The sequence below is a fragment of the Monodon monoceros genome, unplaced genomic scaffold (genome assembly GCF_005190385.1).
Source record: "Monodon monoceros isolate NGI ecotype Baffin Bay Population unplaced genomic scaffold, NGI_Narwhal_1 Super_Scaffold_13, whole genome shotgun sequence".
Taxonomy (NCBI): domain Eukaryota; kingdom Metazoa; phylum Chordata; class Mammalia; order Artiodactyla; family Monodontidae; genus Monodon; species Monodon monoceros.
The window spans coordinates 5,642,703-5,665,949 of NW_021703769.1; the positions used below are offsets into that span (position 1 = coordinate 5,642,703).

The 23,247-nt window shown below is 53.2% G+C and overlaps 1 protein-coding gene across 2 annotated transcripts in view; it reads left to right on the forward strand.

Moving 5' to 3' along the window:
• BMP7 (bone morphogenetic protein 7) overlaps nucleotides 1–23,247 on the forward strand; it is an 87,976-nt gene that overhangs the window by 21,139 nt on the left and 43,590 nt on the right. For both annotated transcript variants that reach the window (XM_029220976.1, XM_029220977.1), the window contains exon 2: nucleotides 11,208–11,400. In XM_029220976.1, the coding sequence (XP_029076809.1) occupies nucleotides 11,208–11,400 (193 nt within the window). The remainder of the gene's footprint in view (nucleotides 1–11,207; nucleotides 11,401–23,247) is intronic.

Consider the following 23,247-nt stretch of genomic DNA (forward strand, 5'->3'; position numbering starts at 1 on the left):
TCAAGTTTAGGTCGAACTACATATAGGTCAAAATTGGTGGAAATTTCACAACTTTTTATGGTACAACCTAGCAGAAGTGAAAGGGGACTTCAGACCAATTAAATCCATTCTCTTCTTACTGAGGGAAGAACTGAGGCCCACGGAGCTCAGGGTCCCACGCAGCCGACTGAGAGCCCAGGTGGGACCAAAACCGCCTGGGTCTCATGAGGCTTGTGTGTCTGTTAGCTCCCGGGTTCTCAGCTCGGCGTGGTTGACAGTTGAGGCTGGACCACCCCCTGTAGTCGGGGGCTGTCTTGTGCACTGCAGGGTGTTTAGCAGTGTCCTGGCCATTGCCCAGCAGATTCCAGTAGCACATGCTCCCTAAGCTGTGACAAACAAAAAGGAATGCAGGCATTGCCCAAGAGCCCCTGGGGAGGGGAGGGGAGAACAAAATTGCCCCTGGCTAAGAATCACTAGTTTAGCTGAAATAGTAACTAGTTTCCATTCTTTCCCCTCATTTTCAATTAGCTAAGGATGGGGTGGGGACCCAGAGGTCCCTAAGGGCTGGGTTCCCCCGCTCTGGGGAGACGGGTACCCCTGGATGAAGGATGGCTGCCTCGATTTATGGCGGAAAGGTTGATGTAAGCTCACAGCCTGTTTTTCTTTTCAGCTCTACCAGCGTCTGGGGCTTTTTAGGCAAACAACTGGCTTTGGCCCTAGAGATAATTAAACCCATCTTTTCTCCGTCTCCCCGCCCCATCCCCTAAACCCTTTGGTCCATTCAATTCACAATGATAACATTGTTCAGGCAACAGCGCACACATGTTGACGCCGGGGTGTTTAATCTCGCTGGGCAGCAATTCTCCGCTCCACCCCCTCCACATCTGCGCGGCTGCCACGCTTATGACAAAGCGCCTGGCCGCCAGCGGGCTCGCCTCCGCACCCGCGGCTCGGGACGCGGCCCCCTGCGTCTAACAAGGAGGCAGTGTCTCGGAAGACCCTCTCGGAGCGCCTGGCGCTGGGGCTCCAGGTGGTCTCGCTGGCAGCCAAAGCATTTGGTGGAAAGTTCGAGAGTTGAAGCGGCAGTTCAGGAGAGACAATGCCGCTTGTGTGCCCTCTGCCGGGCGGGGCCCCGCCCCCTATTTTGGGGGGCTGGGGAGGGAGGATGGAGAGAGACGGGTTAAGGCTACACCACCTTCAAGCGGTCGGCCTCCCTCGGGGCGACTCTAGCACCAGCAGGAGCAGTATTTACAAACCAGAGGGACCTGAGAGGGATGCGGAGTCCTCGCTCTCTGAGTTTAGCGTTTAAGGAGATTAATGTTGTGACTGCGTCGTGTGTGCTGAGAGCTTGGTGCGTACTTCAGGGATGTCTTTATTTAACCGTCTCCATGGCTAAGAGGTTGGCGGTGGCTCCCGGCATGAGGGAGAGAGTGTGGCTAAGTGGTGAAGCATTCAGACCAGCTGTGTGGCCATGGGCAAGTGACTTTACCTCTCTGAGCCTCAGTATACTCATCTGTAGAATGGACACGATGCACGTGCTTACTTCTGAGTGGAGGGTTTTATAAGGATTCGAGGAAATGATGTGTGTGTGACACATGTGATGTGGTATCCAGGCCAGTGGGAGGGCTTTGGTAATGGTACCCGTCCTCCTCATATCGTTAGGATGGCTGCTATCAAAACAAAACAAATCGTCAGAAAATAGCAAGCGTTGGGGTGAGAGAATGTGGGGAACTTCTGTGTGCTGTTGGTGGGAATGTAAAATGGTACAGCCTCTATGGAAAACAGTATGATAAGTCCTCAAAAAATTAAAAGTAGAAGTACCATATGATCCAGGAATTCCATTTCTGGGCATATATCCAAAAGGATGGAAAGCAGGGTTTCAAAGAGAGATTTGCACACCCATATCTGTAGCTGCATTATTCACAAGAGCCAAAAGGTGGAAGCAAGCCAAGTGTTCCCTGACAGATGACTGGATAAACAAAACGTAGGGTATCCACACAATGGAATATTATTCAGCCTTGAAAATGAAACAAATTCTGAAGCATGCTACAACATAGTTGAACCTGGAAGACATTGGGCACAGTGAAATAAGCCAGCCACAAAAGGATAAATACTGTGTGGTTCCACTGTATGAGGTACAGAGGGCTGTCAAAGTCCTAGAGACCGAAAGTAGGCTGGTGGATGCCAGGGGACGGGGTGGGTGCACAACGGGGAGGCGTGTAATGGGGCCAGAGTTTCAGTTCTGCAAGAGTAAGAGTTCTGCGTATTGCTTGCACAGCCATGTGAATGGACTTAACGCGACTGAACTGTACACTTTAAAATGGTTAAGATGGCACATTTTATGTTGTGTGTATTTTTACCACAATTAAAAATAAAAATTTTCAAACGGTGGCTGTTACCTAGCTCAGGGGTTGGGTAGGTGACAGAGCAGCAATCCAAGTGAGCTTTTATCCACCTCTCACCTCTAGCAGGTCAATAGAGGGCTCTTTCCCCCAGAGCGGGCGGTCAAGAAATACTTGTAGAATGAATACAGTGGGGATGAGGGGACACCGAAATATTTTCTTGGCAGTGTTTTATCATGTTAGACTTTGATGCAGTTTTCCTCTTCTCTAGGACCGTCTCCCTTCTTCTGTAAGAGCAGCACAGTGTATCAACGCTCATGCTATTAACATTTTCCTGTTAGGGTCATTGGTATGTCTCTTCAGTTCTCTAGGACTCCCAATTTATGGCATGCCTCTGGCGGCTTTTTCAAGCTCCTTAATCTTGCCGTGTAAATCTTGGAATGAATGAAGAACCATCATCAAATTTCACATCCCTGAAGCTGCAGAGCCATAAATCGCCGAGTGACAGCAGCCTTGGTAACATCAGCTCCAGTGAATTCTGGCGTGTGCCAGAACCTTCTGGATGAATTGTATCCCCGTAGGACAGGAAGGAGCCTGGGGTGAAAGTTTCAGAGTGAAATCAGGGTAGGGGGATGCTGGGACACAGGATCCTAAGAAGTCAAGGGTCTTTGAAAACTCAGCTCTAGTTTCTGGTTATATTTTGGACTTTGGTTGGTTCTCAGAGCCTCGTGAAAGGCGTCCAGGGGTCTGCCCCCAGCCCATAACTGGAGCTCGTGGTCCAGTCTGAGCTCAGGGAAACCGGACGCTGAGTAAAGAGCAGACTTCTAATGCTGGACTTGCAGTTTTTACTTGGAAAGTGTCACTTTGCTTATAAAATATTTAAGTCCTCTCTCATAGTTTGGCGGCATCTTTTGGGGACAGTCAGAGGACCGCATAGTCTGGGAGGTTAACTAAGCTTTTTCTAAAAACCATGAAATTTTGGAAGGAACAGCTGGGCCATTAACTTGCTTACTACTATTTATCAGGTCTTCCTAGCCCTGGCCAGGAGACCGGCTCAAGGAGGGAATGAAGGCAGCTTTGTACGGGCTGACAGTCCCCCCTCCACGACGCAAATGTCCGTCCTCTGCAACTGGCCATCTCTTTGCTTCTTTGCCTTCTCTGCACGGCTGTCTCCACCATTACCACGTCCTGGGGTCTCTAAGCAGCGGACGATCAAACCCCGTGCGTGGCCTCCCTATCCCTGTTACCTGACGCTGGCTACCACCTGGTCATCTCATCCTGCCTGTCTCTGGTCCTGTTCCTTCCCCTGGACCGAGGTCTTGCGGTGGCCGTGTCTTCCATCTCCCGCACAGCCCCCCAGTAGTGGTCCGAGGCGGTGCTCATCTTTCTCATTGGATGTGCATTTTCCCCACAAAGCTAGATGCCTAAGTGCAATTCAACAGCCCCCAACTGGACATTCAATTGTCCAGTCTAATTTCCCACTTGGATTTCCCACAGGTCACCTCAAGTTTAGCTTTCTGCATCTACACGTGTTTCTTCCCTCCTACTTCACCTGTGGAGCTCTTCCTCCTGCGCTTATATCCACCACTGACATTATTGCCCACGAGGCGTTCCTAGCCAGCACTGGGTAGCCCTTCTCCATCTCCCTCTCTTCAAAATGCTTGCCCTTGACCAGTCTTTGGCTTCTGTCCATTCCCACTCCTGCTTCGAGGTGTTTACCCAATAGAATTGTGTTCACCAAAAGGAAGGATGTTCACTGCAGCCTGATTTGTAATAGTCCCAAACTGGAAACTCCCCAAATGCCCATAGAAAAATCAGCAGTGGCCTATTCATACAGTGGGTCCAGTACAGCACTGGAAGTGAATGAATAACCGCTCCGCATAGCCACAGAGGGTGCGCGCGGACACAGGTAAGTGAAGGAAGCAGAGGCAGAAGGGGGAGCCCCAGGCAGGCAGGATGAGTCTGCAGTGTTGGGTGTTCGGATGGTGGTCACCTTTGGGGATGAGCAAGGGGCTGGTGTTTGGGAGGGGCCCGGGGTGGGGGTGTCTTTGGCGCTAGTAACGGATGTGCCGTGTCCTGCTCTGGGTGCGTTTGCATTGAGAAATTTCACGAAACTTCATGAACACCTAGGATCTGTGTGCTTTACTGCATGTATGTTATCAAGAAAATAGTTGACTTAAGGACTAGAAGAGGATTTCACGAAGTAATATATTGAATCCAATAGACGAATGGAGCCCTACCAAGCATCAGGCTGCGCGGGGCACTGGAGGCTCGCGATCGAGACGTCATTGCCCCTGTTCCCAGAGCTCGCTCAGGGGGTCATCTTATACTTGGAAATTATCCACGTCTGAAGAAAGCTTTCATGGCAAATGGTCACCTGGACATCCCCACTATTACCTGGGTGTGTTTCCTGCCCATCCATTTCTGGGTGTGTATATAATTGGGCTCAATTGTTTTGCTCAGAACTGCCTTGGTTGCAAAGGACAGCAACCTGACTCTAAGTAGCTTACACGGGACTTGTCTGAAGGGTCTCCGTGTGACTCACAAATTAGAAGAACTGAAACCTCAAACTTCAGGGAGGATGGGGACCACCAGGCCAGGGGATCAAGCCTGGAAGGCTTCCCCCTTAATTCTGAGCTCTGTCCTCCTTACCTGGAGTCTTCTCACTGGCCAGCTTTCTCTGTGCGGTGATGGTGTGTGGCTGCCCAGAGTGCCACATTACATCCTTAGGGTTTAAGGCAGAGAAAACAAACGGGGCTCTTTCCCACCAGGTGCCAGTAAAAATAAAAGAAATCTTGTGTTTGGCCCAGCTTGGGGCTTGTTCCCTCCCATCCCTCAACTCTGGAGAAGTAGGTCATGGGACAAGATGGCGGCTCCCTTGGGACCATTTGGCTTGATTGCAAGAGCCACGATGAAGCTCTCCAAGAGAAAGAGATGGCGTGAACGTGGCACCTACTGGTGACATCACAGTGAGCTGTGTCTCAGCGCGAAATGAACCTTTAGGGAGCAGGAGAAATATTGCATCTTCTATAGCTCTTTTCCATGTGTATAAGAGTTTATTGTATTCATTTATCTTCGTGTATTATTATGTATGCACATCAGTGTGTGTATATCGGGGGGGCATACCCCTAACTTTTAGGGTGTTAAATACAGTTCTATAAAGCGTGGCTCTGGAAACCTCCACCTAGGTACCCTTTATTTATTTTTAAATTTTATTTATTTTTGGCTGCGTTGGGTCTTCGTTGCCGCTCACAGGCTTTCTCTAGTTGTGGAGAGCAGGGGCTACTCTTCGTTGCGGTGCGCGGGCTTCTCATTGCTGCGGAGCACAGGCTCAGGTGTGCGGGCTTCAGTAGTTGCAGCACGTGGGCTCAGTAGTTGTGGCTCACGGGCTTAGTTGCTCCACGGCATGTGGGGTCTTCCCGGACCAGGGCTTGAACCCGTGTCCCCTGCACTGGCAGGTGGATTCTTAACCACTGTGCCACCAGGGAAGCCCCACTTAGGTACCCTTTAAATGCCTGCTGCCCTCTGCAAGTCTGCATGGCAAGCTGCCTTTGGTTATCGTAATCCGCTCGTGCAGAGGACCCTAACTTAGTGAGGGGCACACTTGTACGTATCGTGTGACTGTAAACGGGAGGAGAAACCCTAGGTGCTGAGAGGAGGCAAACGCTCTTGGGTGATGCTTGGGGATCAGGCTTGACCTGTATGTGGGGCAGAGGTCTTGCCTGACATGTCAGAGGGTCATGAGAGGGGATACCGCTTCCTGTTCCACCTGCCTCTACCCTTTATTGGCACCCTCCAGCCCAAAATTTGCCCTCCCGGGGCCAGCTTTGGGGTTATCATTTCAGGCTTTTGTGAAAGAAGGACACCAGAATCGGCTTTGGGGACAGTCGTGAAGCTGGTTGCTGTCAGGATGGTTTTTCTGGAATCTATTTTCTTTGGACTTAGCTTTTGGTCTCAGGGGTTTGGACTTTTTTAATCTTTTGAAGATGAAAGTCCTTTGTTCATTCCTGTGAGTTCACTCAGTCAGTGGTGTTCTAGACTATAAAGGGCAGTGGGAGAAAAAGCTGGTTTCCTAGGTTCTGGGTTTCCTTGGGTTGCTTTTCTTAATGGGCTCAGGGAGATATCAACTCTAGACATTTATTTTAAAACTCGAGTCTTGGGTAATCAACTACAGTAATGTAACAACAAAGTGTGAAGACAGTTTTCTCCATAAAATGCATGCATGTTTCCATCTGCTTTAGTGGTGACTGTTAAGCCATCTTTTTTTTTTTTTAATTAATGTATTTATTTGTTTATTTTTGGCTGCATTGGATCTTCGTTGCTGCGCGCGGGCTTTCTCTAGTTGTGGCGAGAGGGGGCTACTCTTCGTTGCGGTGCGCGCGCTTCTCATTGCAGAGGCTTCTCTTGTTGCAGAGCACAGGCTCTAGGCACACGGGCTTCAGTAGTTGTGGCACACAGGCTCAGCAGTTGTGGCTCACGGGCTCTAGAGTGCAAGCTCAGTAGTTGTGGCACATGGGCTTAGTTGCTCCGTGGCATGTGGGATCTTCCCGGACCAGGGATTGAACCCGTGTCCCCTGCATTGGCAGGCGGATTCTCAACCACTGAGCCACCAGGGAAGCCCTGTTAAGCCATCTTGATCCCTGAGACTGAAATGGTGTAGACTCCACACGGTGGAGTGGTTTCCATATAAAATGGAAACCTTGGGAAGAGGAGATTTGGGATTTGCTTTGAACTTTGAATTAGTCGCTGCTCTTCTTTTAAAAAATGACTGTTTTTTCTTTGATAAATCACAAGATTATGTAGGTTTCAGGAAGAACAGAATAATGACATGGTTCATCCCTCTTATTGTCCTAAAACGATTAATGAAAAAAATTCACTTAGGAAGCCATGCCAAAGAGCCTGTAAATGTTTGCAAGAAATTTAGTTGGACACTTCATCCATTTATCTTTTTTTAAAAAAGAAACCTTATAACCCTGATATCTTAACTGTCTTAGCAGTTAAGATACGTTTTATCTTACATATTAAAAAAAAGTTACATATACACCTGCTGCAACAAACTATATTTGTGATTATATATCAGTGTTTTCTTTCTTCATTGCCTGTGACTTTAGTGACTGTACCTGTGTTAATGTCATGCTTATCCAAACATTTCTTTCCTGTTTGATCTATTGTAATTTTTTTCAAATAAAGTTATCATAGCTGAACTATGTAAATACCCACATGCACATATTATTTTTTCTGTACTGATTGTCCTTCTTACAGCTCATTGTTTGAGAGGCCCTGTAAAAATGACCCATACAAATTACTTCCCATTTGCCAGGCACTGTTGTAAGTGCCGCCTCCTGTGACCTTCCCTATGAGAAAGGACCAGTGTAATATCCCTGGAGGAAGGGGACACGCACAGAGGTTAAGTAACTGGGCCAAGACCACAGGCAGCGCACAGCTGAGACCTGAACTCAGGCCACCCGGCTCCAGGGAGTGTAAAGGTCAAGAGTGGGGTTTTGGAGCTCAGGCACTCACCTAACTTGTGGCCTCGGGCAAGTTACCTTTCCTCCCTGAGCTTCAGTTTCCTCATCTGTCAAATGGGGCTCAATCCTGCCTCGCCTGGATCCACCACGTGATGGCCAAGCGTGCTCAATGTGAGAACCGTCACGGAGCACGTGCCTTTTTGCACTTCTGGGTTCTTCAGCCATCTTCATTTGTAAATTGGGGGTCCACTGTCCCATTCTCTGCTTGGGTTGATGGCTGTGTTTGCCAGTAGGAGCTGTGGTGAGGCGTGGTCTGTCCCCGCGCTGGGAGCAGGGGCACCGGGGTCTGTTGGGGTCTCGCTGAGTCCCAGGCACTGTGCCCGAGGCTCCTGTGCACAATGGCACGAAGCCAGCTTGCTCGCTGAATATTGAAGCATCGCACACCTCAGGGGTTCTTTCTGGCCTTCGGGGGTTTGGCTCTGCTGGGGGAGAAGGGAAGACGGTTGGAAATAGAGACTGTATCTGTATAGTCTGTCAGCATGGGGGGCCACTCCTGGTGTTCCTTAGCTGCATGTCAACTCCTGTAAATGGAAATATCTAAGGGGATGTTTCAAGGAGTGGCCAGAAGGATGGGGCGGGGTGGGCGGGAGACAGCCAAGCGTTCACAGTGAAGGGGACTGCAGGAGGGCAAGGTTTGCCGAGGCTGGAAGAGCCACATGTTGGCCGCTGCTACCTGGAGGTCCAGAAAAATGGTGACCATAGGGTGTCCTTTCCATTTGGTTGTGGGTGGTCTCTGGTGACCTTGGCTTGGGTGGGGTGCTGGGCTGGGGGTGACGTGGCTGAGTTCACTGCGAGCGAGCTCGGGGGGGCACGGGGGAACCCTCCGGCTGCTCGCTGGGGCGCAGGGATTCTCTCCAGGAGTTGCCGCCTCCCCTCAGCCCCCCACCCAGAGTCCCCTGCAGAAAAGTACCTGAGGAGAACAGGAGTCATCCCCAGACTGTGCCCACGTCTTTGGCAGGACAGACTTGTCTTCTTCCATCACCCCCGCCCCCTGTACATAAAAGTGCTCGGGCGCGATAGCGAACACACACAGCTCCACTTCTGGGTGTGCCTGCCTCCCGGAAATACGGGTGCCCGGATGTGCACAGCAGCACTGCTCTCAGAGCCCCAAACTGGAAACTACCCAAACGCCCGTGTCCCGTAGGATGGATCCGTGAACAGGGCTGTAATCGAGCTGTGGAATATTATACAGCAACGAGGAGGAATGAACGTCCACAGCAACATGGATGAATCGCACAAACGCTGTTGAGTGAAAGAAGCCTGGCACAGAAGAATAGATACTGTATTATTCCCTGTTTATAATGTTCAGAAACAAGCAAAACTAACCTCTGGTTTGAGAAGTTGCGGGGAGAGGAAGGGGGCACTGGTAATGTTCTGTGTCTTGATCTGGGAGAAGGTCCCATGGTGGGTTCACTGTGACAGTTCACTGAACTGCACCCCTATGGTTGTGCACGTACAACACGTATGTTGTAATGCAGTGAAAACATTCTAACAGCCACGCCAAGGAACTCCCCTTGCTGAGCTGTCAGCACTGCCACTGAGATGTGTGGTTAAGGCCTCGGGTTGGGTGGGACCTCGGTTTCAGTCCCAGCTCCCCGACCCTGGGAGGCCACACCACGCCTCTTGGGTCTCAGGTGCACCCCCACCCCTACCCCTACCGATGCGGCACTGTGCTCACCTCCTAGGGTGACGAGAGGGCTGAATGAGCTAGAAGGGTGACCAAGACTGGCCCGGGGCATTTCCCTAGTGACAGAGGCCCCCTTACCCTGGGGTCCCCTCCCGAGGCTCCCTTGATCCCCAGTGGGTGGCACTTCGTAGAGGCTGCCACAGTAGACCCTGCGTCCTCATCTTCTCCATAAATCAAAGTGGAAATGCCCTGGGCCAGTCACATTATTAAGGTTTAAAACAGATTTTTGGTTTTTAAAGGGCCTTTGGGCTGCCAGTGCTGTGAACCTCCTTCCTCAAAGGCATTCACGCGTTCACGTCCTGCTTGTACCTGTGGCAGCCCTAGCCCACCCAGCCTGAGGGCTTTCAAGCTGAGAAAGCTGAAGCTCGCTGGTCATGTTTCTCCTCCCTTCTGGCCAAGCTGGTCGCGCTCTCCCTCCCTGTCTCTCTGGTTCCCCACCCCCGGGGCAGGAAGCGGAGATTGGGCTGCATCTCCCAGGAAATGAAGGGTACCTGCAGATGCTCCAGGCCCACCTGGGCTTGGCCATCCTGCATCTTTGCAGCACTGACGATGCTCACCTTCGTTGCTGCTCCATGTTAGTCCAAAGGATGCACGATCCTTGGGAACCAGGGGCCCACTCCCAGAAGCATCGCTCTTGGACTTATATCCATCTTGGTGTTCGCCGTCTATGAAGTGGACATAATGGCTTAGTCTAGTATCACTGCCAGTATAAGGGAGAAGGGCTTGGTGCCTTGACCTTGTTTTGTCCTGAAGTCCTCTTCCAAACCCCCCACCCTCCCCGCCAAGATGCTGCCATTCACCTCTTTTTGTCTAAGGCTGTGCTTGTAAACCCTGGCTGCTATTAGAGACATCTGGGGTGCTTTAAAAAGTACAGGTTTCTGGGCCCCCTCCCCAAAGATAATGATTCATTTGGTTCCGAGAGGGGCAGGGTGCTGGAGCCCACTTTGTGCCAGTCTGCCCACCACTGTTCTCAGTGACTTCACTTTGGTAGCTTGAAATCTTCCAAGATGAAAATTGGCAAACACCGCAGATCGGGTCCTAGAGAGCCGGTTATTAAACGTTTACCAGCCCCCACTGGGCTAGGGCATCAATGTTTTCTCAAAGTTCCCATGGTGATTGTCACACGCAGCCAGGGCTGAGCACCACTGGCCTAGGTAACCCATGATAGGCATAGTAAGGTTGACGTTTACACTGTAGCTCACAGTTATCCAGCCCTTCCAGTGGTTAGGCTATTTATATGAATTAGATCACTTAACTCTCACAGCAACCCATGAAGGGGGATTATTATTCCCATTTTTCAGATGAGGAAACTGAGGTCCGGATAGCTTACCTGGCACTTGTCCAAGCCCACCCAGCTAGGTAGTGGCTGAGTCTGGATTTGAGCCCAGGCCTGTCCAGGGCCTCTGGGATGACTTGGTCAGTACCCCACTCTCCCCAGCAAGTTGATGCAGAGTTCATTGTTCTTATTGTCCAAGGTGACCACGGGGTCTGAGCCTGTGACCTGTAGTCTGCTGCAGGTCAGCCTGGAACAGGCAGTCATCACCAGGGGTCACCGGCTCTGGGCAAGTCTCCATCGAGCTTAGGCAAGATGCTTTGCACTGTGAGCTGGGAGAGTGAAACCCAGTCACTAATGAGCTTTTGGTGCCGATGTGTGTTTTCTCCCCTTTCCAGTGGAACACGACAAAGAGTTCTTCCACCCACGCTACCACCACCGGGAGTTCCGGTTTGATCTTTCCAAGATCCCAGAAGGGGAAGCGGTGACCGCAGCCGAGTTCCGGATCTACAAGGACCACATCCGGGAACACTTCAGTAACGAGACGTTCCGGATCAGCGTTTACCAGGTGCTGCAGGAACACTTGGGCAGGTGGGTGCTGTACTGGTGCCTGGGAGAGGTCCTGAGCTTCTTCAGCTGCAGAGGAGCTGGTGGCCAGAGGATGCGACCAGACTGGTCATGACCGCTCCCCCCGTGGATCACCAGCCACGTGCCCTGGATGGAGTATCTTTTTTTAGAGATGGTGTATGGTGTATGTCTCCACCTCTTAAAGCTATCACCGTCAGCAGATCGAGTTAGGAATAGGGGACAGCCAGGTGAGCCAGGGATTGGGTGGCCCCCGTGGGTAATTATGGGTAGTCTGGGTCAGCCTGTGTTTAGGGGGAACAAGGAAGAGGAAGAAGCGTTTTTGACGGTCTGCCTCTATTCCATTCATCACTGAAACCCAGCTTGTGATGTCAGGCCACCAATGAAAGTGGCCATTTGTAATAAAATGCTAGGGGATAAAAATCCCCAAATCAAAAATAAACAGGCAGAGAACTCTCAGCCTTCCAGGAATCTTGAGGTCAGGAACGAAAAGCTTGGGTTGAAGGACTTTCATTTCTTGAGACGCTTCCGTTTCGTTTCAAAGTCCTCTGAGAGGTGAGAAGGCTGAGAGAATGGGCTGGAACTTCTTTTTTTTTTTTTTTTAACATCTTTATTGGGGTATAATTGCTTTACAATGGTGTGTTAGTTTCTGCTTTATAACAAAGTGAATCAGTTATACATACACATATGTTCCCATATCTCCTGCAGTCCCGAGGTGGTGCTGCCCGGTGGCTGGGTTTTTGGACGTCGCGGGCTCTTGGACTTTTACTCCACTGGCACCACCTGTCACTCCTCATAACGGGAGAAAGGTGGTGTGGACGCCCCCTTCTGCTGGGCTGTCCTAGCGTCCTCAGCGGGAAAGGGGACCTCGTAGCACGTTTGGGGACATAGCGACTCTCAGCACCTGGCTTGGCAAGCACTGTCATTTGGAAAGTCATCTTAAATACTAAGAAAACCAAGCTTTTCTTGAGTGTTTCCAGTGTTTTGCCTTCGTTAACTGCCTCTGCGTCCAGTTTCTCGCGTTGTCTCAAACCAGCAGATATGTGTGCATTTAAATCTTTTCACAAACGGCATCTCGTCCTAGACTCTCTCCTGCACCTACTTCTATCACTAAACCTTGACAATCTTGGCAGTAAACCTTGACCATCCTTCCACGTCCCTTCCCAGGGGGCATCCTTGTTCTTTTCATCACCACGCGTCTCCAGTCGTGTGGGTTGTGCTCTAAGGTATTCAGCCAGTTTCCTGCGTGCACAAGGTGGATTCTCAACTTTTCCGAATTATAGACGGTGTGGGTGGGACGTATAACACACATGCTTGTTTATCAGTCGGATATAGTTCTAGAAATAGAATTGTGGGGTCGGGGGGCGCATACATTGGTGACTCTGATAGATTTTGCTGAACTGCTCCCTTTGGAGGCTATGTCAATTTATACTTCCGCCAGCCACATAGAGGGGGCCTGTGGCCCCATGTGCTCCCCAGCATGGGCTCTTATTGGACTCTTTTGATCTTAGCCTGTCTGATGGGTGACACATGGCATCTCAGGGTGGATTAAATTTGCATTTTAGAGCCCTCGCTTGAACTCACTGCCCTGTACTGCTCCTCGGCTAGAAAGGATGGCAGACCCTCCCTGAGGGGATGGTACCTTTCTGGAATGTGGGTGTGGCTCGGAAGGGGGGGCGGGCAGCAGACAGCCTTGGCAATCACCTCCGAATCTTACTAAAGGCACTCAGGTGCCCCACTTCACCCTGGTGGGCTGGACCCTGGCCCCCAGACCCAATTTCAATAAGAAGCATTGAGTTCAGTCCCCCAGGGTAACATATGTTTGCTCTGTACTCTGACAGATCCCCCGGGACTCTTGAACAAGAGCACATGTTTGGCTTTTTTCTCCTGAAGGCTGACCAACTGGGGGCGAGGCAGGTACCCAGAGGCTATTTGTCAGTAGCACTCGATCGGTCCACTTGTGCAAAAGCCAAGCCCTGCTCACACCCCAGGGCCTCCTGGCAGGCTCCCCAAACCTGCCTCAGAAACCTCCACCCAGAGGTTTAACCTCAGGAATGTAGCTGCCCCGATGGCCTTTGGCTGAGCAGGACCGGAAGGGTTGGCTGGTGTCACCTGTGCAGCTCTTCCCCCAAGTTCTCCACGCAGGAAGGCATTCGCCCTCCCTGGCCGGTGGTCTCTGGGGTCAGCTGGGATGCTGCTGATGTGGGCCCCTCCCTCACGTGCGTGGGAGCTTGCTTCGTGTCTGGAGCATCCTCAGGCCCCGCCCTTGACGCGAGGGGCACCCCACCCCTCGGCCCCACGCCTGCCGTGCGCGCCCGCTCCACTCCACGCGCTGGGAAGAGCAGCGGAGACCCAGCAACGGGCGAGACGGGCCTGGCGTGCACGTGCCTCCCTCGCGGGGCGGCTGGGCTGCGCAGAGGCCACTGCATTTGGAGAGATCCGTGGGAGCCCAGCCATTTGCTTATTCAGCCACTGCTGCTAAACCGCTGGGATAAACCAGCCCGGCTCACGGGGGCAGGGACCTCGTCTCAACTCTGTGTGAGGGGTGTACCGGTTTCCTGCCCTCACGAAGCACCACACACTGGGTGGCTTGAAACGATAGAAATGTGCTCTCTCACAGTGCTGGGGGCCGGAAGTCTGAAATCAGGGTGTCAGCGGGGCTGTGCTCCTTCTGAAATTTGCAGGGGAGGATCCTTCCTGCCTCTTCCAGCTTCTGGTGCTGGCCGTCGATTGTGTTCCTGGCGCTCGGCTGCGCCGCTCCCATCTCCACCTCCGTTGTCACATGGCTCTGGCATCCTCTCTGTGTGCCTCTCTCCTCTTCTGATAAGGAGGCCAGTCATCTTGGCTTAGGGGCCGCCCTGCTCCAGCATGACTTTTCATTACCTAACTGAGTATGTTCATAAAGACCCTAATTCCAAATAAGGTCACATTCAGAGACACCAGTGGTAGGACTTGAGCGCATCTTCTTAGGAGATACAATTCCATCCGTAACAGGGGGTGAAGACGGGCAGTTAACAAATAAGCAAATAAATAGGCCCACTGGCCAGACAAGGTGACTGGTGGTCCTTGACGGCCTGTTGAGCTGGGGATATTTGAAGGACTAGAAGGAACTGAAATGGGGTGCGGGGAGAGTATCTCCGGGGAACCACAAGGGCCACCGTCCTAAGGTGCAGACGAGCATGTTTGCTAGAAGGACAGAAGGGAGGTGATGATGCTGGGGTGGGTGTGAGCCACTGGGTCCTCACTTAGAAGAGCTTCCCTAGCGCCTGCTGGCAGCCCCTCATCCTCCTGTCTGTGTCAACCTGCTGACTTCGTGGGTACTGGTCCCATAACAGTTTGAAGTGGCTGCCTCCTCGGCCCTGCCTTAGCTCCATGGGGTGGATCCAGAGGTCCTGGGAGGGGAGAAGGCCTGAGTCACTGTGGTTGGAAGAGGGACAGGCAGGACAGGACAGCTGTCAGTGGCTCTGTGGCCAGCGTGGCAGGTTGCCCCGAAGAGCAGCTTGGCCACAGGCCACCTCTGGGGACACTCAGGCCAGCGTTGGGAATTCCTGCCTCAGGGGGCTTTGGGCTTTGCTGGGAGACCGAGTCCCCCCTCAGCAAATGTTTGAGTACCTGCTGTGCTGGGCGATGGTGGACGTGACCAGACCCCAGTCCGAGCCCTCGAGGAGGTCACATTCAAACAGAGGAGGAGACGCAGGAGGACACGGCAGGTGCAAAGTATAAAGCAGAGCAGAGAGTGGACCGAGAGGCCGCAGGAGGGGCCGCTTGCTTTAGATTTCTAAACTTCCTATCTATACTTTTTTTTCTGGAATTTATTTATTTATTATTTATTTATTTTTGGCCGTGCCGGGTCTTCGTTGCTGCACAAGGGCTTTCTCTAGTTGCGGCGAGCGGGGGCTACTCTTTGTTGCGGTGCGCGGGCTTCTCATTGCGGCGGCTTCTCTTGCGGAGCACAGGCTCTAGGCGCACGGGCTTCGGTAGTTGTGTCTCGTGGGTTCTAGAACACAGGCTCGGTAGTTGTGGTGCGTGGGCTTCGTTGCTCCGCAGCATGTGGGATCTTCCCGGACGAGGGCCCGAACCCGTGTCCCCTGCCTTGGCAGGCGGATTCTTAACCACTGCGCCACCAGGGAAGCCCCCTATCTATACTTGGAAGAAGGAAGCAAGGCCCTCATTCTCCAAGAGTTAAAAGGTGAACATTTTTTCCAGAAAATTACTGATTTTTCTTCTGGGTAGGTTCTGTTTTTGACTCCACAGCAAAATGATCCTATTATGTTGTTCCCCAGGTGGGATAACCCAGCTTTGAAGAGTGTAGATTCGCATCCCGACATTATGTACCAGTGTGACCTTGGGAAGTAGTAACCCCTCAGAGCCTCGGTTCCCTCCTTTATACAATGGGGATAATAACTGAATCTACCTCCCAGGGCTGTGGTGAGGATAAAGGGAATTAACATACCTACTTAGAACATAGTAAGCTCTCAATAAAGGCTTACCCGCTATTAGAATCATCACCATCGCTGCCACCATCACCACCATCCTCACCATCACCACCACCATCACGGGGAATGCAGAGACCTGCCTAGGAAAATGAAGGGCTCCAGGTCTGGGTGGTGGTACTGCCTTTGCCCTCTATGCTAAATCCCTTAATTTCGCCGTTTCTGATGGGGATGCGGGCCTAAGCTTGCTTGGAGGTGGAGCGCTTGTTTGCACTTCCACAGCCTGGGCCACGCGTCCTCTTCAAGCAGAAGGCCTTTGGCTCATCTGAGCCCGAGAGGAGTTCTGATCCCGCCCCCGCCGCCCTGCTGTGTGGCCCCCTGCTCCCTCTGCTGAGGGAGCCGTGGCCTCCCTGACACCGACCGCCCAGCTGCACAGAGCTCGGAGCTGGGACATCTGGCGAGCCTCTGCCTGAGCTCCAGGAAAGCCCTGGGCGTGCCGGGGCTTAGCTGGCTTTGGGTCGGCCTCAGCATCACTCCCCCTGTGGCAGCCACTTTCTACAGACTCCTCTTGATCTCTTGGAATCCAGATTAAATTCCGATAATGAGCCGAGCTGGAGGCCTTCCACGACCTTTGGGCTCCACTCGCAGCTGGAGAGGCCGCCCTTGGCCGGCTGTGGGGTGAGCGGGGGCCGAGAGGCAGGTCTGGGGATGGTGGCCTTGGCTCCAGTGGCCTTGCTGGGGAGGGTGGGGGGCGGCGAAGGGCTTGGAGTCTTACCCTCCTTTTAGGAACCCTGGGTCAGGGGCTGGCCAGTCGGGGCTCGGCTTCCAGGAGCTGGTCCCACTTCTGTCCCCCTTGGCTCTAACTCTGGTTCCAGCTCAAGATGAGGCTGTTTGAGGTGGGCGTCCTGCAAGCTAACGGGCTTCATTCGTGGAACTCAGGCTGGGCGTTTTCCAGCCTCACCCCGCCCCGGCCCTCTCCTCGCAGGTCCACGCTTTCTCCCTGCAGTGCTGCCCCACCGGTAGGGGGTCCAGCTGGTCAGTGAGACACCCTGGGGCCCGCGGGCCAGCAGAACCCGCTTGCAGGGAGTCAGTCACTGCCAAGGTCGAGATGAAGTTGACAGTTGGATAAAAACTATCCCTCGGTCTGTCTCAGGGACCTTGGCTGCCAGGAGGGTGACCTCAGAGTGGTCTCTGGGGCCAAGAGTGGATCAGCCGTAGCCTGAATCACTCTGAGGAAGAGGGAACTGTCCCCGTGACGGGCCGGAGGGGGAGGGGGGCCGAGGGGCTGCTCGCAAGTTCCCTTCACCCCAAGGCAGCCGCGGGCATTGAGGAGGGTGGAGGCCAGCGCTGTGCCCGTGCTGCCCACGTGGGGACCTTGTAACCTGCAGCCCCGCCAGCAGCCCCGCCCCAGGGCTCCCAGCTCCCTGCACAGAGGAGGTGCCACGGGTCTCCTCAGCCGGTGTCCCCACCCTCCAGGCATTCGCACGCCTGCTGCAGCTCCTGCCTTCCCTCGAGAAGGAAGCTTCATCCAGAGCTTCCCTGACCCAAGCCCAGGGCCATCCTCGCCCTTTAAAAGCTCAGCTCAGTGACACGGCTCCTCCGGCATCAGATGAAAACGCAGGTTCCAAGTCAGGTGGCTGGGGTGCAGCCTGAGCTTCTGTGTTTCTGACAAGCTCCCAGGGGATGCGATGCACAGAAGCGGGCGAGAAGGCGCCGGGTGGACAGGGCCTCCCACTGTGGGGACATTGTGGTCCCCATGCCCCAGGGTGGCCTCAGGGCGGCGGGTCATCGGACCCTTCCCAAGTCTTTGTCGCATCAGATAACGGTGAAGAACTTGGTAACAAGACTGCTTTTTTTTTTTTTCTAATTATTTTATTTATTTATTTTTGGCTGCTTCGGGTCTTCGTTGCTGTGCGCGGGCTTTCTCTAGCTGTGGCGAGAGGGGGCCATTCCTTGTTGCGGTGCGCGGGCTTCTCATTGCGGCGGCCTCTCTAGTTGCAGAGCACGGGTTCTAGGCACGCGGGCTTCAGTAGTTGTGGCTCGTGGGCTCCAGAGCGCAGGCTTAGTAATTGTGGCTCATGGGATTAGTTGCTCCGCGGCATGTGGGATCTTCCTGGACCAGGGCTCGAACCCATGTCCCCTGCGTTGGCAGACGGATTCCTAACCACCACGCCGCCAGGGAAGCCCATGAGACTGCTTTTTATCTGACTTCAGTCACCATGAGCATGTCTGGACAAAGGGACGTGGTCGCACCGCAGGGCACTTCACCTTCCTTGAGGACCTTGGAAATGATTCTGCGAAGGCTTGATATCCCCATTTTACAGGTGTAGAGACCGGCTCAGAGGGGAAGTAACTTACCTGAGATCCCACAGCTCAAATGGGGCAGAGGCGGGACTTAGCCTCAGGTCTCTTAGACTCCAGGGCTCGTGTTCCGGCCACAGCAGCACCCTGGGGCTTCTTGCTTGTACGGATTTCCTTCCCTGGAGAAAACAGGGCGACTGTGAGTCCCCAGCTGCAGTCCTCACCCTTGGCTGTGCATTAGAATCACCTGCGGGGGTGGGGTGGGGCTTTTCCGACTCTGGCTACATCAGGGTCTGGGGTGTGGCTGGGCCTCAGTATTTTCTGAGCTCCCAGGTGCTTCTCTATGTAGCCAGGTCTGAGAACAGGTGGCTGAGCTCTCTCTTCTCCCTCCCCTGTGGGCTGTCCTATGCGTCCAGGAGAGAGAAGGGGAGAGATTTCTTCTAGCCCAGGCCCCCAAGTTCCTCTTGCCTTGGTCTCTCCAAGAACACTGTTTCTCTTCCATTGGACTGAGCCCCAAGTGTGGTCCAGGCCCCGATTAACAGTCTCAGTGGCACAGGGAAGGGGCAGGCTGAGGGTGGAGGTCCTGCGGGCTGTGGTTCTGAAGGCTTCGGGAATCTCCTGAAGCCTTCCTGCTGAAGGCCTGCGTGCCGGGTTCCACTCTCCTGGCTTTCACCTTGCATCACGACCCTCCGCCGCAGGGCGTGAGCTCCGCAGAGGGCAAGGAGGGAGCACTGACTGCCCAGGCACTGCCGGAATGTCCTGTAAGGTCCAGGGAGAGCAGCTTGGTTCAGGGCACCCAGGCACTTCTGACTGCCTTCCCCCAGGCCCCCTCCAAATCCCAGCACAGAGTGGCTCCAGCAGGAGCCAGGGCCCCTTGGGATCCACTCAGGTGTCCAACAGGCTCACTCTGGAAAAAGCCTGCATCCGGCGCCCCCCCCCCCCCCCCCCCGCTGAGCAGATGGCACTCTGCTGTGTCCAGCCCGCATCATGCCAGTCAAATCGCAGTTGGGCTGCCCTGCTCGGCAGCCCGGGACCAAATGTCCACGTGTCCGTCGGTTTCCTGTCCTGCGGGCTAAGGCCATCGTGGGCCTTGTTGCTTTTTAAAATCTTGGTGCCTTTTGTTTCCTTCCGTAATTCATCCCCTAACTGGCTTCGCAGGGAAGATACGAGCGGTGGTCAGGGAGTCGGTGGCGACAAACTCTGTGCGTCAAGTGCTTGCAAGTTGCACGCTCGCTAAGTCCTCACGACGACCTTGAGATGTCTGTATCCTCCCGTTCTGTGGATGTGGTCACTGGGGCACAGAGAGGTCAAATGACCCTCCCAAGGTCCCACCCTCCCTGCAATTCAAAACCAGGCACTAGGTAAAATTTCGGGGCCCCACCCCCAGAATTCTGATGTAACGGGTCCCAGTATCGCCTTGACACTGGGTTTTTTTAAAGCCCCCAGAGTGGACTTGATCCTGTTCTTTCCTGGTCCTTTGAGGATCTGCGGGACCTTGCAGGAGTCACATCATCCGTTCAGCGTGGGTGGAGACTCCTGCCCTGCGTCCCCTCCCGGGAGTGCGTGAGATGTGGTTGATGCTGGTGAGTGCCAGTGTGGGATTCCCCAAGGTGAGCGGATGGCAGCCTAGATGCCTCTTTGGGAGAGGAGGTTACAGACGATAACGCTGGGGAGCCTTTAGGAGGACCTTCTTCTGTGCCTGCCCTGTTCCCATCATTCCATATGGATTTAATGCTTAATGACCGTGAAGGTCAAGGAGACCAAATGTCCCGTGAGTCAGTCCCCTTGCAGACCCGCCTTGCAGAAAGGGCCGCTCCTTTACCTCTTGTCCATTAGGCAGATGCCTTCGAATTCACGATGTAATATACACGCTCCCACGTGGGTAACAGTTCTCTGAACTGAGAGAAGAGTTGGCTGCCTTTGCTGACGGTGACGATGACAAAGATGATTGTTCAGAGCACTCTGTCCTTCCCACCACAAGCCCCTGAGGGAGGTCCCATCACCCACCCCGTTTTACAGGCAAGGAAACTGAGGCACAGTAGCAGGTTAGGGTCAAGGAAAGGAAGTTTGCATCTGTCCCGTCACATCTGGTTTTCCTCCTTGGCTGATGGATACACATTTCCTTTTCCCTTCATGGCAATCCTAGGAATTGGGTGATGGGAGGGAAACGTATTTTCTGCACAAGGAAACTGAGGCCGAGAAGATGGAAGACCTGCCACGCTTGCCCCAGTGATGCTGTGTGGACAGCTGGTAAAGACCAGGGGCTTTGGAAGCAATTGGATTTGCCTCCCACTCCACCACTTGGAAGCTGTGTGAACTTGGGTGGGTCGTGGCCCGCCATGAGCCTCATCGGGCTTTTCCGCAAAGATCTGAGTGGGAGCCGTGGTGACCGTGATGGTGGCCCGGCAGCAGGGCCAGAGACGATCTCTCCATGAGGGCAGGCGTCCAGTGTGTTTTGCTCACTGTTGTATCCTTAGTACCTGGAAGCTGGCGTATAGTAGGTGCTCAGCAAAACACGTGTACATGAAGGATCTGCCCTTCTAGCCGTGGGCTTCCTGACTTGACAGACTGGCTGCGTCTTGCACAGAGGAGTTTCAGTACCAAGCACGGGGGCTGGTACGAGACCGTGTGAAACAGGTCCCTGCTGGCCGGGGGAGCGCCGGCCCTCCTCTCACACTTCCCACACCTCCCACCTTGGGCCCGTCAGTCCCAGCAAGCCTTCCAATGTGTTCTCTCCTCCAGAGCTGAAACCCGAGAACGCCTCGTTCGCAACCTTTCCTCAGCATCTGAGCCCAATTTCCAAAAAGTGAAAATTGCCCATAATTATAATACTTTTCAATCCCAGGGAAGTTTCCCTGTGATGATTATAATTATATTATTTTGAGCTTGTGTGCCAGTGGGTACCCAAGGGTGGATTGGTTCTCGTCCGCAAGTAGGGGACATGTCAGCGTGTGTGCCATGGCCCCGGATTCCCTACACTGGAATGAATTTTGGAAGAATGGGCTTCAGTATTGAGGGCTGGCTGTATAACTTGATCCCAGCGCTTTAATTCCAAAAGCACTTCGTACTTGGACCTCTGCTCGTCCATAGGAGTCTATTTTTCCAAATGTATTAACATCTGTGTTTCATATCAGGGCCCGTAATTGCTTTAGCCTTTTTGGCAGGAGACAGAGAGAATTAATATTTTTCAGTTTGGTCATGAGCAGTGGGTCATCTGTAGCTGGGAAGAAAAGTGCCTGCTCAGATGTGAACTCAGTAAGGATGGGAAATGCAGGCTCACCGGGAAAGGGACATTTTAAAAGGAGTCAACCATGGTTAAGGAAGCCCTTGGTTATTTCAAGTTCAGGCTGGAGGTCAGCATCTGGGTAAATGCTCAAGGTTCTTCCAGACACTGGTCCTTCCTTTGTCTTCCTACCACCAGCCCCCAGCAGCACCATTTTCTTCTTTTCTCCACAATGTCCAAGGCTTTGCCTTTTGTCACTCCAAAAATGGAGGAAGGAAAGCTGACACCTGGCCTGCGGTCCAGCGAGCATGCCACCACACCCCCTCAGGGACCCAGGGCAGGCATCGCTAATAGATCACAGAGCTCCTTCCTGCCGACCCGGGCCTTGGCCTGAATCCTCAGTACAGCTCCGCTAGCTGAGGCAGCTGCTGCTAGTTGAGTGAAGCTGCCATCGAGTGAAGCCTGCTGGCCACCCGTCTCAGGTCAGGCTTCCCTGAAGTCACACCCCGAGATGAAGACTGTGTGACGGTGCACGATTAGAAAACGTTTCCAGAAAAAGCAGGTGCATGGGGAAGTGGGCCTGGAAAGACAGGCAGCCAGGCAAGGGGGTGGCGCCGGGCAGAGCCCCACGGAAGGTGACTTTGGCTCCCTCGTCCTGTAGGGACTTCTGGAGGGGTGAGTCGTAACCCTCCCCCCACTCACGGGTCAAGGAGCTGAAGTGCTTCTACCTCCTCATCCGCCAGTGCTGTTTGAGGCAGGTTTCTCAACCTGGCGTCACGGACACTTGGGGCTGCCCTGTGCACTATAGAGTGTTCAGCGTCCTCCCTGGCCTCCGCTCGTGAGATGGCTCTGCCAGGGTGCGACAACCGCAGATGTCTCCAGACGTTGTCACATGTCCCCTGCGGGACCCCTGGGGAGGGGGAGGGGCACCTCCACCCTGGATGTTCACAGGTGAAGGGGTGCTGGCACCTGCGAGGGAAAGCCCCCGGGAGCCGGGGGGCCCAGGCAGAAGCATCTGAGATGCTGCGCTTGTGGATAAGCCGGAGGGGGTGCTGCTGGCCCTGACCCAGGCTTGAGTGGGAAGTCCCTCCCCACCCTGTCTCCTTCCTGCCTCCCGTTCATCGTGCTCACTGCTATCCTCCCCCTAAAGCCCCACTAAGCTCCAGCCACGTACCTGCTCCCACGGGTCCATCCATCGGCCCCATGGTCTGGGATGGGAGGGCCCAAGCTGAGCTGTTGTCAGGAGCCCCTGGGACCACGTTTAAAGAGAAAAATACAGATTCGTGTGTTTAACCGCAGCCAATCTGGTGTAGGGACCGGAAGTCTTTGTTAGTATTCTTTTTTTTAAAAAAAGGATTTTTTTTAGAGCAGTTTCAGGTTCACAGCAAAATTGAAGGGAAGGTACAGAGACTTCCCCTATAGCCCCCATCCCCACACGTGCACAGCCTCCCCATTATCCACATCCCACACGAGATGGTACATTTGTTACAACTGAGGAACCTCCATCGATACATCATAATCACCCAGGGTCCCTAGTTTACATCAGGATTGCTCTTGGTGTACATTTTATGGCTTTGGACAAATGTGTATGACATGTATCCATCATCACAGTATCTTCATGTAGAGTATTTTCACTGCCCTAAAAGTCCTCTGTGCTCTGCCTGTTCATCCTTCCCCTCCCCTCAGCTCCTGCAACCACTGATCTTCTTACCGTCTCCATAAGTTTGCTTTTTGCAGAATGTCATACAGTTAGAATCATACAGTATGGAATTATTATTATTAATTGTTAAAAAGAAGCTCCCAGGACTGGTCACATACTTTGTGAGACCCAGTGCAAAACGGAAACATGGGACTACTTGTTAAAAATGCATTAAAGGGGACTTCCCTGGTGGTCCA